General features: G+C 40.9%; 1 protein-coding gene across 5 annotated transcripts in view; it reads left to right on the plus strand.

Annotated features, from left to right (window-relative positions):
• Nucleotides 1-784: 784 nt before the first annotated feature.
• Nucleotides 785-16,981, plus strand: part of PIGG (phosphatidylinositol glycan anchor biosynthesis class G) — a 102,383-nt gene continuing 86,186 nt past the window's right edge. For 2 of the 5 annotated variants that reach the window (XM_059833697.1, XM_059833698.1), the window contains exons 1-7: nucleotides 785-944; nucleotides 1,271-1,276; nucleotides 4,572-4,777; nucleotides 5,958-6,167; nucleotides 7,739-7,927; nucleotides 9,444-9,582; nucleotides 12,063-12,275. In XM_059833697.1, coding sequence (XP_059689680.1) covers nucleotides 785-944; nucleotides 1,271-1,276; nucleotides 4,572-4,777; nucleotides 5,958-6,167; nucleotides 7,739-7,927; nucleotides 9,444-9,582; nucleotides 12,063-12,275 — 1,123 coding nt within the window. Of the gene's footprint in view, nucleotides 945-1,270; nucleotides 1,277-4,571; nucleotides 4,785-5,957; nucleotides 6,168-7,738; nucleotides 7,928-9,443; nucleotides 9,583-12,062; nucleotides 12,276-16,981 lie in introns of all 5 variants that reach the window. The other 3 variants (XM_059833695.1, XM_059833699.1, XM_059833700.1) reach the window with 2 other exon arrangements.

Here is a 16,981-nt window from a genome sequence, read left to right on the forward strand (position 1 = left end):
TTATTAAAAAGTGTGTGTGTGTAAGATTCTGCTTGCTGAACACCTGCAAGTCACTAACCTTGGTTTCCTTCCTTACCTGCCATGCACCCTTTGTTGCAACTTTACATAAAATCTCCTTGTCATCAGAGCTCAAGCTTCAAACCTGTGTTTTAGAGCAAGCAGCTCACAGCACTGCTAGTTTCGGAAGCAAACATCATCTCTCAGCATAGGCTGCACGAGCAAGCTGCCACAGCACAGGTTACTCTTGGGAAGCTGAGGCCCTGACACCTTGGCACTTTCCTCTTCCTTCAGCATCGCGGCTCCGAGGCGAGACGGCCTCACCCCGCTGTCGCAGGGCCGCAGAAGACCCGCACGGCAGGACAGCTCGCCAGGGCCTCGCCGGCCCGACGTAGCCTGCTGCTGCCATCCCTTAACGCTACGACCTTTCGTCTCCTGCTCCAGCGGCTGCCCGCCCCCCGCCCAGGGAAGACGGGCCTCACCCTCCGGCCAAGCCCTGCCGACCCTACGGCACCACAGGGGCTGCTGGGAAACTTAGCTTGCCCTCCCCCCCAGCTTCCTATTGGTGCGAGTGCGGGGGCCTACTTCCGGCTCGGAGCCACACCTCTCGCAGAGGGGTTGGCTGGACGCTAGCCAATAGTAGGGCTCGGCGGACAGGTATGGTGGCCTCTGGTTGGTCGACGGCAGGGCAGGGGCGGGGAGAGGGGAAAGGGGCGGAGCGCCGCGGGTACCGAGCCGGAGAGCCGGAGGAGCGGGGCCCGGTGGGCTTGCGTGCCGTTGGGGGAGGATGCGGCTGCGCTCGGGTGTCTTTGCCTCCTCCTGCCTCCTGGTGGAGGCCCTGGGGGTCGCGCTGTTCTTCCGCGGCTTCTTCCCGGTGCCTGTCAGGTCCGTGCCTCGCAGAGAGGCCCGCGGGGACTCTCCCGCCGAACCGGCCCCGCCCGGGCCAGGTAAGCCGAGCAGCCCGCCTTTCCTCTTGTCGCCGAGGCAACCCCCCTCCCCCGCGGCCCAGCACGGGCGGCTCCTGGTCACCAGGGCAACCACTCCCCCCGCCCGCAGCCCCGGGCAACGATTGCCGCGGTAGCCGCCCTGCCCCGGCCCGGCCCGGCCCGGCGCTGCTAGCCCCGGCTGTGCCCCGCTCTTCGGCCAGAGCCCGGCGGGGTGAGGGACGGGGTGGCGGAGCCCCGGCGCGGCTGGGGGTCTTGCCGCTCACCATTGCATCAGCCGCCGTGGGTTTGCGTTGCGACTCTTGGGTTGTGAGATTGCAGGGCAGGAGCAGCGGGTGCGAGCCCTGTGCCGTGAGGCCCTGTGGCCCTGCCGGACAGCGTTCTGTAGCGCCATCGTGTTTCCCTACCTGTTTCCGAAATAGTTTAGAACTTAACTAGTTTTACACGTAGTTATCGATCACTGCCAGCAGTATCTCCTCACGATCGCAAAAAGGCTTAAGCGTCAGCTGTAACATTTTTGGAGGGTGGGCTTTTCTGTTGGTTTAGTCCCCTTGTGCTATCTCAGAGGCAGCCGTCATACCCATTCTCTTTAATAGTAAGTTTTTTCCATTAAATAATGCCATTTCAGTTATGCATTAAATAATGCCACTTCACGTGCTTGCTTTGTTAGCTTACTGGTTGTGTTGTGCTTGAGAATCATTGTTTCCTTGATGCTCACTATGGTGTGTGCGTGTCTCAATGCCATTTTAGTGAGACTAACACTTAAGTAGTGAGGAAAGCAACTGTAGTAATATGGGTCTCCTTCACAGTCCAGTCAGATTGCAAAATGCACAATATTACTGTCCATTACTGTTTCTCTGAAATCATGGTCTATACACGTCCTGCTGTATTCCTTAGCTGAAATTGTGAAACCAAAGTTTTCAAGCATCTTTTTAATGAAGAGTCAGTAGAGGATGTGCTGATATGCAGCTGTCTTATATGTCCAGTCACAAGTTGTATTAAAATAATGTGAAGAAGAGGAATGTGTGCTTGAAGGAGTGTTCTTCACCAGTGTTTGGAGCTTGTGGGGTGAAACTTAAGGTTCAGTGGACAGCTGAATTGGGTAGTATTTTGCTCATGCAAAGCTCTTGCTGGGGACATCTACTTAGGGTTAACTTGGTGGAACAGGACTGTAACTGCCAAACTGAGTCTTTAGCTTCTTGTTATTGTTAATTCTTCTAAAGTATATGACATTATGCATGTTGGGACAGGCTTACTTAAACTGCGAGAAACAGTGGAGGGAAGAGAAGGTTGTGTAATTTAGAGTGTGATGTGCTGGTATCAGTTAGGCAGGAACACTGAAAGAATCTAATCTGGTAACAGACCTGAGTGGATGCTGCCAAATAGCAGATTGGTTTTCAGCTGGAGGTTACAAAGACTGTCAGAGATGTTTGATAGGCTGCTGTGAGTGAAATGTTGCATTCAGATGTGACTGTTAGCAGGATACTAACATGGAGGGAGACTGTTTGGGTGGGAGGGAAGTGTCAGTCAATTGGGTTTTTAAAAGACTGGTTTGAGTTGGAGAGTATACATATGTACCACAGGGCTCTACAAACAGCTTAAATTCAGGCATGCCACTAGTAATCGTAGGTATAGGTAGGCAAAAATGGAATGACAGTGCAAGAATACTTCCTTTCTGTAGTTCTTGGGCTGCAGTTTGCTTGTGGAGTGATCTCTTGGTCTCAATGATAAGCTCTAAAGGCGTGGGATTGCTTACTAAACCATGACGCAGAAGGCTCTCAGCCTACTTTAGATCTGTTCAGAAAAGAATGTTTCTCCAGTGCTTCTGTATTTCCTGAGTGTTTCACTTTGTGAGCCCTGACTGCCATTGAATCCATGCTGTCTTGCCTGTGGGATGACTGATAAAATTGTGTAGTTGCTTGAATAATAGTGAATCCTTGCAGCACATAATTGTGGTAAGTTTTTGGTAGAACCTCTGGTTTTGTTCACTGCTTACAGAAGTTCAGCTTCAATTAAAGTAACTTTTCTAAATAACCATAGTAGGGATAAATAAGCATGCCACATTCCAAGAGTTGTACAATGTGTTGCTTTAGCTATTTTATAATAAGTATTTTCAGAGGGCTTGTAATCGACTCCTAATTCCTTTGCACTTCTCAATACTTTGACTTACTGATGAATAACACTTTAGGAGGAGGGAGTTGTGAGTAGGGTGTATGTGTTTGTGATCTGAACTTTCTTGGTGTCCAGCAAGTTTTGTTTCCCTAAGCAAGTGGATAGGGGTAAGTTATAAGAAAGATTTAACTAACAGTACGTTACATTCAGTTGTGCTTTCTTGTTTTTCATTGAGTGCCAAAGCATGCCTGCTAAGTTGATAATTCAAGTCCTGGAAAAACATTATCATTGTAATCAGGGTTGCTGGCAGTTAGGATTCTGTTGTTGTTGAGATTTCCTTCTTCCCCCTGCTATGCCCCCTTCCCCAATTTCCTTATCTGGAAAAATCACTACCGGTAAGGAGTCTGTGAATATAAATCTATTGATGCTTATCTATGTACCCAAAAATACAGTTTCTGAGGTGTTTTTTTGAGGTTCTCTCATTAGACACAACATTATCTGTGACCTTTCCAAATTGTCAACCACTTATTCAGAAACACATTTTACTCTAAAGGAGTGTCAAAACCCTAACTTTATATAATGCATGTGCTGAGAAGTTGATTCACCACAGTGTTGTCTGAATAAAGATCTGTGGGTAGAATCCATTCTGCTTCCATTTTGTCCTTCTGTGTTTTTTCCTGGTAGAGATATGGAACCTGTAGAGGCTGGGCCAAAAACTGCTGCTGTAAAAGCTAAATGTCGCCATGTGGACTAAGCTCAATGCAAACGAAGAGTTGCTGCAGCCAGCATTAAGTCCATACAAGAGATAGAGGTGGGCTTGAAGTTGTGGCACTGCCTGCTACCTGATGCACAGCAGCATTTTGCTGTTCAGGGGATTCTGGAATTGGATTTTTGCCCTGTAGCTGCCATCACTGAACTATCCTGGCATACAGTCTTCTACTTTGTGCGCGAGCGTGCACAAATCTTTTCCCTTCAAATTTCAGTGAAATTGTGTATTTCTTTGTAGTTTTCCTGTTCTTTTATGGTGGGATTTGATTGAGAGGGATTGCTTGAGATATGTTCTGATGTGCAAAATTGGGTATTAACACAGGTGAATGCTGCATCTTTTTTCTAACAGGAGTTGTCTGTCGCATGTACGTAGTTCAGCTTTACTAAATTAACCAGCGAGAAGGTAGCAGCTATCCCTTCTTATTCCTTTGAATGATCTCCATTTTGTAGCTTTTCCTTAGTTCTCCCAATTTCACGTCATACATTCCATTCATGTTTTGTTTTCTATTCTAGATGCTGTCTTGGATTTTTTTGTTGTTGTTGTGTCATTCCTGTGCTGGATGACCTGAAAACTGAGCTTCCTCTGATTACCTCTCATGTTTGCTATTGTTTGCAACTTCTTGCTTCTGAATGTAAAGTTAATGAAGAAGTTGGAAGGACTCATTTCTGTGGTGAAGTTGTCCTTTAACTTCTGTCTAGCCATTGTTAAAATTTCTTGATGACTTTATATACCCTTTTTTGGTTGTTTAGGAATGGTTTCTAACTGGACCAAGATTCCACCACCACTTTTCAAAAAAGTTGTCATTGTGCTGATAGATGCTTTGAGAGATGACTTTGTGTTTGGATCCAAAGGTAAACAGTTCATGCCATATACTACACAAGTTGTTGAAAAAGGGACATCCTACAGTTTCATTGCTGAAGCGAAGCCACCCACTGTGACTATGCCTCGAATTAAGGTAAGTGGTTTTTTTTCCACTTAGGGTTGTTTCATTTGAGAAAGCTTTGAAGGCCGGGTTGTTTCTTATGCTCCGAGGTGGCATAAAGAGCAGGTTTGCTGTGTTATTGCAATTTGTGGCTGAAACTCGCTTTGCTGTAGTAGTGTATGTGATAGAGTACTGATTTGCCATGGCCCAGAGTTGCTTCCTGCAGGAAAGGTCAGGTTGGGGTTTGAAGGAAAGTAGAGAGACTGAGTAAGAGGGAGGGTTGGCAGCTTCCACTTAAGTCACTTTGCCTTGCTTTGTTCCTCTAATTGGTTACTCTGTGGTAGGAAGGTCTGTGAGAATCAGTTAAAGGCAATTAAGGCCCTAGTGCAGGCTTAAATGATTGACATAATCTTTTCATTTGTAGTCATGGGAAGGCAGTAGCTTCTCAGTCATCAAATTTTTCAGTTGTCTTCTATCCAAGAACATTTTTGTTGGTATTTCTCTGTGTTCTTGTAACTTCTGATAGGAAATCCAGTTTAGTGTAAATTTGTCTTGTCATAGGGATGTTTTTGTAGAGCTGAAAAAGAAAATTGTGCCAAGTTCCAGGTAATTGAAAGATGAATTGTGGCTGTGTCATTGTGGCTTGATCATCCAGGCTTCTCAGTGAGAGATCTGAGTGACATCTCTTACATTGAAGAAGCTGAGAGAGTGAGCTTTGGTAGGTTAGCTAGAACGCCAGTGAGAGAGGGAGGGTGAGACAAGTCTGGTAACTCTTGATTGGTGGATTTCATTGCATTTTCCAGAAGATTCTTAATTACTCTTTTGAATGTACTACCATTGTTATTGTTGTGTTAAGTCAGTTTACTTAATCCTTCTAAACTGTCTTTTTGGTGATTTAATGACCAGTAAGTGAAGCGAATTTCAACTGGCATACAAAGTAATTTTGCTGTCCACTGGTTAAGAAAATACTATTTTTACCTTTCTGTAAAGCAGTTATTATCTCTGACATCACCTAGCACTGTGTTGTGGCAGGTGATGTGGTGTGGCATGGCAGCTCATGTGTTCTTTTACTTTATTATGTTTCTTTGTTGAAAGTATAATTTCTCTGCCTTCTGCTTCATTGCTTCCTCTTACACTAATGCTCTCTTCTGAGTACGGGAAACTTTTTTTGGTTTCTGTTAATATGTCTCTTTTCGTTTCTTGTTTTATGTAGGCTCTGATGACGGGTAGCATACCTGGTTTCATTGACGTTATTGTGAACCTCAATTCTCCTGCTCTGTTGGATGACAATCTGATATGGCAGGCAAAAACAGCTGGGAAAAGAATAATCTTCTATGGTGATGATACTTGGGTTAAATTGTTTCCAAAGCATTTCGTGGAATATGATGGAACAACATCCTTTTTTGTGTCAGACTTCACAGAGGTGAGAGGCTTTGTATAATCCCAAGTTAAATAATATGAGTACAAACACGTAGTGGCAGTTTCTAAGAATGAATGAGTAAAACTGTCCTTGTTCTGAAGTACGAACCTGGCAGTTAAATAGAAATTGCATTTATAAGCGTTTTCAGTATTGGCAATGTGGAGCTAAGCATTTCAGTCCCTCATGCATATGCTGTGGGAAATGTTTGGATGATACAGTAACAAACACTGTGTTTGGATGATACAGTAACAAACACTGTGTTACTGTATAACTTGCCGAAACATATGATATCCTCACAGAACTTGTTGTGGTAGGAAGTTGGATTGCTTGCTTTGTTTAAAAATTCTGCTATCCGTGTTTCCAGTTTGCTATCAGATTTGTATTAGTATGTGCCATCTTTAAGAGACCCATTAATATATAATCTTGGTCTCTTAGAGGCATGCTTTCTATAGTATTGTATCGCTTTTTTAGTTGCGACGTGAATAGCGTTTCAGTATGTTATCAAAGAGGAAGCACAGAAAGTAAATGAAACAAGTTGTGAAAGTTCTTATTCTGGGCACGCTAAAAGAGTAAATGGTTCGGCAATTTTAGTTCATATTTTGAACCTCTTTGATTTGTAAAACCTCAGGCCATTGTCTTACTGCTACTGAGGTAAGTGTTTTAATATCATGTTTAAGGAAGTTAGATAGGTCTAACATGTGGATTGGAAGATACTTTTAATGGGCTACACTAATAAGATTTGCAGAAGCTTCACAATGGAGTGGAAAAATGCAAACATGATGCTGGGTCTGCGATTATATGGCTCTCAAGCTCTTTATGCAGTTTGTATGCTTTCTGAAGATACTCCATTAAACAGAAAGCTTTTTGTAGTTTTTTAGATTGCTTTGTTGACTCTGGATATAACTGTGTTGCATGTGAAATTTTGTAAGGAGTTTTAATATCCAGGGAGAAATATATGCAACTAAAAACAGGTTGTCACCCTAAGCAGGAGAACATGTGAGTTAGGCCCCAAATAGCACTTTTAAAATATTTTTTCTTTCTTGCTATGTTATCAGTTCTTTTCTTTTTTTTTCCACAGCAAGTACAATCCTTTTGTGCTTGCACAGTAGCAAAAATTGAGTTGAAAGAGCAGGAGTGTGTTTTTTTCCCCTGTGCTTCCAAGCACCAAAGAGAGGCTTTTCCCTGTACCTACTTCTTGTGAAGTGATAAATCAGGAGTATGAAGGATGAAAGTGACTGAAAATTTGAAACACTTTGTAAAAGTATTTGTGGAAGCATGACAACCCATTTTCTCTGTTTGTATGTAATCTGATGCCTCATAACCAGAAAAGAGTGAAATGGGGTGAAGAATCTGTTTTGTAAGATAGATTTTTTTTTTTTTTTTTGACTGCCTGGCATTGAACTAATCAGTCTGATTTTTTTTTTTTTCTTTTTTTCCTTGTTAACGTTGTGAGTGACTGTAATTCTCATCAGCTTCTACAGAATTTTCATGGTTAGTGTGATCTAATTTTTCTATGCTCTTTACAGGAGGAAAATAATTTTTACTTTTTTAATTGTTTTCCTTTTATTTCTGAGGTTGATGATAATGTTACCAGGCATTTGGATAGAGTGTTAAAAAGAGAAGACTGGGATCTCCTAATACTACATTACCTGGGGTTGGACCATATTGGACATGTGACTGGGCCAAACAGCCCCTTAGTGGGACCAAAACTTCATGAAATGGATAACATCCTGAAGAAGATTCATATTTCTCTTCTTTCAAAGGTATATAGCCCCTTCTTGGATCAGTGTCTGTTAGCTGTGGACTAACTTTAAAATGCTTGCTTGTTTGTGTGTGGTAGCTTATTTATTCCTAGACCAAACTGGGTATTCTGTTCTTTTCCTTCCCTGGCCATTCCCTGGTTAACAATATAGTGTAGCAGTTTTAAGGATTTACTGGCTGACCTTAGTAACATCTGTTAACAGTCTCTTCTGAACAGCTGTGGGAAATAACTCTGCCGTGGTGTGCGGGAAGAGGAGAGGAACGCATGCCAAAATTCTCGTACTACTCATGAATTAAAATGGTGGTTGGTGTGCTTTCTAGTAATGAAATTCAGCAGAAGGAATAATTGGCGTGTATAGCTAATGGCTCTGATTTCTACAATTGTGAGGGCATACCTAATTCTTAGATATTGAAAAGATTCAAATGGAAATGGTGGTTGTAAACAGCATTTTTCTTATGCTAAATGTAGCACATAAATTACCAAATCTGAATCTGTTTTTAGATTCAGAAATATATCATGTCACTTATCTAAATATATTGTCTGGATGTTGAAATACGAAGTCCTAATTCCAAGTGGCCTGAAGCTTTCTTCTTGTTTGTTTTTTTTGGCAACTGCAATTCAGAATGGCTGCTGATAAAATGTCAATAGTATTTTTAGACAAATGGATACTATTGTATGAAAAGAGAGATTAAATTCTGCTTTTGGAAGTTATAATCTCGTGAATGTTGCGGTGGTTTTACCACAGTTTGTTAGTATGTTTTGCTTTTTCCAACTATACGCAAGCCTTCATCTCAGTTTTAGTATACAGAAATAATAAAAGCACTTCACTTTTGGATACAACAGTTACTGGTCATAACTAGAGATGACAAAAAGCTGCTTTGTTACGAAATGACAATATTTATTTTATGCTGTCTTTGATTTATTAGCTCAAAATCATCGGACAGGCCTCACTTTTATGCTTCTGTTTCTCTTTCTTCAGAAAAATAAACATTATGTCAGATTTCTACCCCAAAAGTGCTTGAGAGACTAGAGACTTAGAAATATGGTTATCTTTTACACTAAATTTTGATTATGTTAATATAAATGCTAAATTATTAATATTGTAAATATTACATTAAAAACTCAATGAAGCTGAAGAAACGGGGGCGGAATACTTCTCTGTTAACACTACAGCTCCTGGACTCCTCATTTTTGTCCCACAGTATGATGACCTTTATTCAGTCAGTTTCTTGTGAATCTGTAAATGAGGGAGTTTTTTAAAGCTTTTTTGTGCTTTTTGTAACATACTGACAAGTACATTAGATACATATGTGTGCCTTAACTGTTAAAAGTGAGTATTACTCCATAACACTTAGTTGCAGACATCTCTTGTAATCTACCTCAGGTTTTGTGATCCAATTTAAAAAATTAAATTTAATTTGAGAAATATTCATGTGTGAAAATGATAAAGATAATGAAGCATTATATATATGCATCTTGTTTGTACAGTAACTTAGATTTATGTCTGTGACTTGCAGGAAGAAGCTTCTCTGCCCAATTTGCTAGTTGTTTGTGGGGATCATGGGATGTCTGAAACAGGTAGTCATGGCGGTTCTTCAGAAGGAGAAGTGTACACACCACTGCTGTTTATCAGCTCTGCTTTTGAAAAGAGAAGTGGTAAGGATCGAAGAAGCTTGACCTTTTTAAGAACACATTGCCATCTCTAACTTCTGTTAGGTCTAGAATTCTTCCTGAAAAGTGCTTTGGTTTGTTCTGCAGATATCCGGCAAGGCCGATTCTGTGTGACCTAAAACTCTGGTTTTAGCTGGAGTTTGCATCTGAGTCATGGTGAAACAATGACTTAAGCTTTGTAACCGCTGAGAGAATTGGGTATTTCTCAGATGATCACCTTTTGCAGTGCTGTCCTACTTGAGTGTTGAGGGCTAATGAGATCTGTTGTCAGGATCCTGGGATACTAGTAAATAGATAGGATTAGAAGTAAAATCCTGTTTGAAGTCAGGTTTAAGTTTTGTCTTTCTTGGCCAGAATATTACCCTGGCCTGCATTCTTCCTTCTCAGACAGCTGGGATGGAGGAATGAATGACAATTTCTCATGCTGAGAGTAATAGGAAAGAGGAAGAATTGCTCTTGTGAAAAGGTGAGAGATGACAGCAGTGAAAACATCACTACTGATTGCTAAGCGTTAAGGAAAGAATATGGAGCATGAGTGTTTTTACTGTATTGGCCAGCCAGTTAATTTTAAATCATGGATGTGAGTTTTCTGTTTCTGAAACTCATTTTCTACTTGTGTAATATACATAACCTTAAGGTAAGAGGCAAGAAGGGAGTGGTGTGGTAGGGAATCTTTAAATTGTAGAGTCTTGCTTAAATAAACTCCTTGACTGAGTGAATTGGTGACATGTAGTTATACCAGGAATGAATATTTTGTTCAAAATAATACTCCTCTCTGACTTTCATTCTGTCTCTTGCTCACTTCCATCTGATTTCCGTGATTTTTAAAGCCTGTTTGCAGAACCTCGCCTTGTTTGTCACGCTGGAGGTTCCTGCAGCACAGTGGAAGTACATTTATCTGTCTGTAATTTATAAAGCTGTTATCCAGCTGCATTAGAAAACATTGCTTGAGGAGTCATTAAACTCTTTCCAGATATAAAAACAAAACAAAGTCAAGAGCTGACCAAAGCTCTCAGGTAAGTTTTTTTGCTGTATAAATTTCACTGGTGTGTGTTGACAACCAGTCCACATGAGTGTAGGTTCTGTAAATGCAATCTCTTGTTCTTTGGGATTAGTTTCTGTTAGGTTTAAACTGAATGTGCAGTTTTTACAATACAGTGAAATATATCTGTTCACCTCTCTTTTGGGATAGAGTTTGTGATTTCTAATGTTGTCCATGTAAATATCCAGCACCTTGCTTCTCACTGCTCCAGTAATCTGAATTCTAGTGACTGCTCCTTGTGATCCTACTGTAAACAAAATGTACTGTGGTTAATTTGGTAGACCTCAAAATAGTAATCCTGTGGGCTTTTGCATTTAGTATGCTGTCAGAATATTACTTGTTTAGCCTTCTACAGAGATGGTCACCCGTGATTGGCTAAATGCATTTCGTAGTTTGGCTTTTTTTAACTGGTTAAGAACTTGCCTTTAAAGATAAAATCTGAAAACTGCTGACATACAGGCCTGACACAAAGAGGCTTTAGGGTTTATAGATGGCATTCTGTACAAGTATGGGATTAATCAGAGCAAGATGAGAAATGAGAGAAGTTCTAATGCTCTTAAAGGGAGCCTTGAGAGCAATAAACATTGTATATAGAATTCTTTCTGTACTGTACTTAAGTCAAAACACACAATGCCTGGAGATACAAAGAGAATGAAGTAGAAGCATAATAGAAAAACTGTTGTGTAACTAGTAAAGCACACAAAGAAACAATTGGCAAGACAATCTTAAACAAAAGGTTACTTACATTAGTGAAATCATTAACGTGTGTAGATGCCTGTGGGACTGAGGGCTAATCTTCATAACTGCAGTAAGATAATGGGATCCTGCACAGAACCCTTTAAAAATCACTGGGTTTGCCTGCATGGAGCCATGGATTTGGGCCTCAACGATCTTTACCTGACCTCTAATTCTGTTTGCCTAGCAACTTGATGTTAATTGAATCTTGAGCTGTTGTCATTATATCGAGAAGCTTCTAGAATGCTGTCAGCAGTATTTTAGATTCTCATTTTTCATTCATGCATTAAATTAGTCTACTGTAGTGCTTTCTATTCTTTGTAATGTAAAAGTTATTAAACCCTCTTTGGATGTAGGCTGCAACTTGATATTAAGGTGATCTCCTGGACCATCTCTTTTCTTGCTTGTATGACATTCATGTTGTGTTTACAGTAGTCACTAGGATTGAAGAGTGATACTTGCTGAGAATTGAATAAATTTTGGTTTTACAACAGCAGAGAACAGCAGCTGAGAAAGATCACTCAGCTCTCTGTAGACCATTTGAAATAGCTGATGTAACACCAATGAAAAAATTTTGAAACTAACAAGATGCCAGCTGTCTCTGCAGAAATAGAATGGGCCTGTTATTGAAGTAGTTTTTCTGCTCTCTCTTTTTTTTTATCTTTTTTTCCTTTTTTGTTGATTTTAGGTCCTCTAACACAACCTGAAATTGTGCAACAAACTGATTTAGCTAGCACACTGGCAGTAGGTCTTGGTCTACCAATTTCAAGAAACAGTGTTGGGAATCTTATATTGCCAGTTGTGGGAGGCAAGACAATGAGAGAACAACTACGTTTTGTGCACTTGAATGGCTTCCAGCTTAGCAGATTGCTGCAAGAGAATACACCTGCATATGAAAAAGGTAAGTCAGAAAAAAAAAAGTTACATATACAAAAGGAGATTGTTTATAACACAGTTTGGGCTTTTAGGTTCAAGACTATATCGCATGGCACTGCAAATTAGCCATTCAGTTGAGAGCAGTGTTCAGAGAAATGATGCTGAGTTCAGATTTGCTGTAACCTACTCTGGCACACCGCCTCTGAATAAAGGTGTGGTGTTTTTTTTTTTTTTTTTTTTAATGACCAGTACTACTCCTAGTAGGCAAAAGAGCAGAAATAACGATGCAAGAGTAAGATGAAAGTAAAACTGTCGGTGTAGTTAAATCTCAGTGGTTTCGTATCTGCTGTTTGCGAGGTATCCTACATAGGGCACTGATTCTGAGCTATTTGCAGGAATAGCGCAATGGAGTGAATTTTCTAGTTTAAATAAAAAGATGGTTCAGGTAAAGCTGGGAAATAATTTAGAGTAAGTTATCTTTTTATTTCATTCTTATGTATGAATTTAGTTGGAGTGAGAACCTAAAGAACTGCAAAGTTGCTTATTAAAAATACACATAGGTGTGCATATATATATGTGTGTGTGTGTGCATTTGGAGGAAAGAATAAAAAACAAGCAGAAAAAATAAACCAAATGTAGCAAAATGATCTGCTGGAGGTTCGGAAGGCTCTGCAGAGGGATCTGGACAGGCTGGATCGATGGGCCCAGGCCAATTGGATGAAGTACAACAAGGCCAAGTGCCGGGTCCTGCACTTTGGCCACAACAGCCCCATTCAGCGCTACAGGCTTGGGGACGAGTGTCTGGGAAGCTGCCCTGCAGAAAAGGACCTGGGGGTGTTGATTGACACCTGCCTGAATATGAGCCAGCAGTGTGCCCAGGTGGCCAAGAAGGCCAATGGCATCCTGGCCTGTATCAGAAATAGTGTGGCCAGCAGGAGTAGGGAGGTGATCGTGCCCCTGTACTCGGTGCTGGTGAGGCCGCACCTCGAATACTGTGTTCAGTTTTGGGCCCCTCACTACAAGAAGGCCATTGAGGTGCTGGAGTGTGTCCAGAGAAGGGCGATGAAGCTGGTGAGGGGTGTGGAGCACAAGTCTTCTGAGGAGTGGCTGAGGGAACTGGGGTTGTTCAGTCTGGAGAAGAGGAGGCTGAAGGGAGACCTTATCGCTCTCTACAATTACCTGAAAGGAGGTTGCAGAGAGGTGGGTGTTGGTCTCTTCTCCCAAGTGACTAGGACAAGAGGAAATGGCCTCAAGTTGTGCCAGGAGAGATACAGACTGGATATTAGGAAAGATTTCTTTACTGAGAGAGTGGTGAGACACTGGAATAAGCTGCCCAGGGAGGTGGTGGAGTCACCCTCCCTGGAGGTATTCAAGGAATGTGTGGACGTGGCACTCCAGGACATGGTTTAATGGGCATGGTGGTGTTTTTTTGGTTGATGGTTGGACTTGATGATCTTACAGGTCTTTTCCAACCTTAGTGATTCTATGATTCTGTGAAAATGTAGTATTCCGTTAGGAAGCATAATACGAACTGCAATATAAGTAAGCAAGATAATATGATAATTATGTGGAAAAAGATTGAGTCAGAGAATGAATGAGAATATTTTACCACGGACATTAGAAGGTATTGTTGTCTTAAAGTGACTGTGAAGCTTGAAGTCCTTGTCACTTGTTTTATAATCTGTTGAATCATTAAAATAACTGATGAGAATACAGAGCTGTGTTACAGTTATGAATAATTAAAGTGGATAACAACGTAAAGTTTGGTAAGATGATCATTGTAGGTCAAGAATTAATTATCTTTCAACATCATGGCTTATAATTAAACCCTGTCATGGAGTCTAACAAAACAAATGCTGCTTATGATAGTAATATGTCAATAGCAGGACCCATGTTCCATCTATTCTGATACTTTCTTCCGCACAGATTTCCTCACTTAATCCGTTTGCGTTCAGTGGGCAAACTTGCCCTGTTGGTGGAGTTGGTGGCTGTGTTACTGAAGATTCCAACACGAAGTTCCATCTGACAGTATTTCTGCAGGCACTGGTGAAACAGAATGAAGTTTCTACCAGCTTCTGGTTTATATCTTCACTTTCATTTTATTTTTGTCTGGGAACAGCTTAAGTTCAACTTGTAGCTTTCACCTGAGAAATGAAATCACAATTGCTGAGGATGGACATCTGAGAAATTTTTATGCTACTTGCTTGTGACTGCAAACTGCTACTGGAAAGGGGTTGGGGGGCAAAGCATCCATGATGAGCTTCTCTCCCTTCAGTAATGGAGAGTCTCAGTAACATGAAACTAGATCCAAGTCATGGTAGCTTTTTTTAGGGTCTTAAGGTGAGTTCTCCCTGTTGCTGTAAACTTCTTAAAGGGTATTGTTTTTCTTAGTGTCCTAGATGTGCAAGGCTGTAGCTTATTGCTGTAGTCAGGATGATTAAGATTGGCAGGAAAAAGGGATGTGCTGTTTGTTTAGGGTGATTTGATTGATGTGGATACTTCAGGCCCTAGAAATACTAAAGAAAATGTCACTACCTCAGTGACTAATGCTGCATGTAGTTTAAAAGCATGCATGAATGGCCCTTTATTTTGGGTGGCTTCTAAGTGAAGATAAAGACACTCCCACCTATCCTACTACGCATGTATGCGTATCTGTTGTGATTCCTATCTTCCTATTATCTTGCAAAGAAGTCGGACTTGTTCAGTCTGGAGAAGAGGAGGCTGAGGGGAGACCTCATCACTCTCTACAATTACCTGAAAGGAGGTTGCAGAGAGGTGGGTGTTGGTCTCTTCTCCCAAGTGACGAGTGACAGGACAAGAAGAAATGGCCTCAAGTTGTGCCAGGGGAGATACAGACTGGATATTAGGAAAGATTTCTTTACTGAGGGAGTGGTGAGACACTGGAATAAGCTGCCCGGGGAAGTGGTGGAGTCACCATCCCTGGAGGTGTTCAAGGAATGTGTGGACATGGCATGGTGGGGCATGGTGGTGTTAGTTGATGGTTGGACTTGATGATCTTACAGGTCTTTTCCAACCTTAGTGATTCTGTGATTCTGTGATTCATAACATGGACAGAATGAGTTTGATGGGCAGTAGCATGGGAAGAGGTAGATGAGGGTGAAATAGAAATGCTCAAAGGAATGAAGAGGGAGACTGGTCAAAAAGCATGAAAAGGGAACAGAACAGCAGCAGGAGATGTGGAGAGAATTTATTTAGATGTCAAAATACAACTTGAACTCTTTTCAATGTTCTGTTTAATTAAATGGTGTCATGTCAAAACTCAGTTTGATTAAAGCTCATTTTAGGTGATCCTTTCTGGATTTCCTCAAAAGTATGAGTATTTAACTCTTATTTCAAATATGCTGGAAGAGGAACTTTCTAGGGAATTCCCTGTTCAAAGAACTATGATAGGGAAATGAAAGTCTCCATGCAGACTGGCAGCTGCCTCAATATACAAGCGTTTGCTGGTGGCTGAATTGTACTTTCTAGCATATATCTGCAAGCCTCCTGCATAGAAGGATCAGCATGCTTTGGAGTCTGCTGGAAGTCTTGGGAGACCAGACTGGATCTTCTGAGTTAAAAATTGCTTTCTAAAATTCTTGGTTTGAATTCAGCCTCTAGTAGATCACAAAGTGTCTTGTAGTGATAAGAGACTTACAAATGGTAATCACAATTCTTTCATAACTGTACAAGAATTGTGACTAGAAATAGTTCATTCATCTTCTTTCACTTGAAATACAATTAAAAATGTTCCTGAGCTTAATAATATACTTTTACTGAAAAGGCTTAACAAAGAACATGTTGGTTTTTTCCAAGTCTGATACACTGTTGATCTACCAGGAGTGAAAATGAGCCATAACTTCAGTCTTTGTGACACCAAACTTACTTCAGTCATTGCTTTAACCCTTGTCATCTGAAACTGTACAACAAATGTTTTGCCCTACTTTTAGCTGAGAAGGTAAGGATTGCAGGTTGGGTAGCTAATGATAGGCTTGTTATATAAAAATTTCCAAATTGGCCTTTTTGTCCTTAAGTTGTCATTAACTTTCAAGTGAATTCACAGGGAAATAGCAAGGATTGTTGATGTGAAGTGAAACAAAAAACCTTTCTTGCAAAAAATATAGATATATCTGACACATAGCATAATGTCCAGTGACATACGTGTAGACATGGCATTGTGGGACATGGTTTAGTGGGCATGGTGGTGTTGGGTTGATGGTTGGACTTGATGGTCTTACAGGTCTTTTCCAACCTTAATAATGATTCTGTTCAATGATTCTATATGAGTTTCTGAAAGTTATGCTCTTGCTTTCCGTGTATTGTCAACTGAATTTATGTTGTGATTGCATACTATACTCCATGATTGATGTTTTAAGTATCATATGTCATAGTGGAGTATGGGGCGATGCACCTATAAAATGAAGAGGGAAAACATGTCTTAAGTGTTTTCAGGAACAACACCATTTTCCACATTTACAATAAAACACAGAAACAGACCTAACTGTTCTATTTTAAATAAATGTTCTTGAAACTAAACTTACATGAAGTGCCTAGAATGCTCTTCAGGTGCAAGTAGGACCCACAGTAATAATTTGGGCAGAAATTGTTTTAATTTTTTTAGCTTTATGCTGGTAGTGAATGTTTACATTTTTTTCATGTGTGAACAAAATGATGCTCATCTGTTTTCACCTGCAGAATCTGGTTATTGTCACTGCTGAATATATCTTTTGG

Source organism: Gavia stellata, chromosome Z (assembly GCF_030936135.1).
Source record: "Gavia stellata isolate bGavSte3 chromosome Z, bGavSte3.hap2, whole genome shotgun sequence".
Lineage (NCBI taxonomy): Eukaryota > Metazoa > Chordata > Aves > Gaviiformes > Gaviidae > Gavia > Gavia stellata.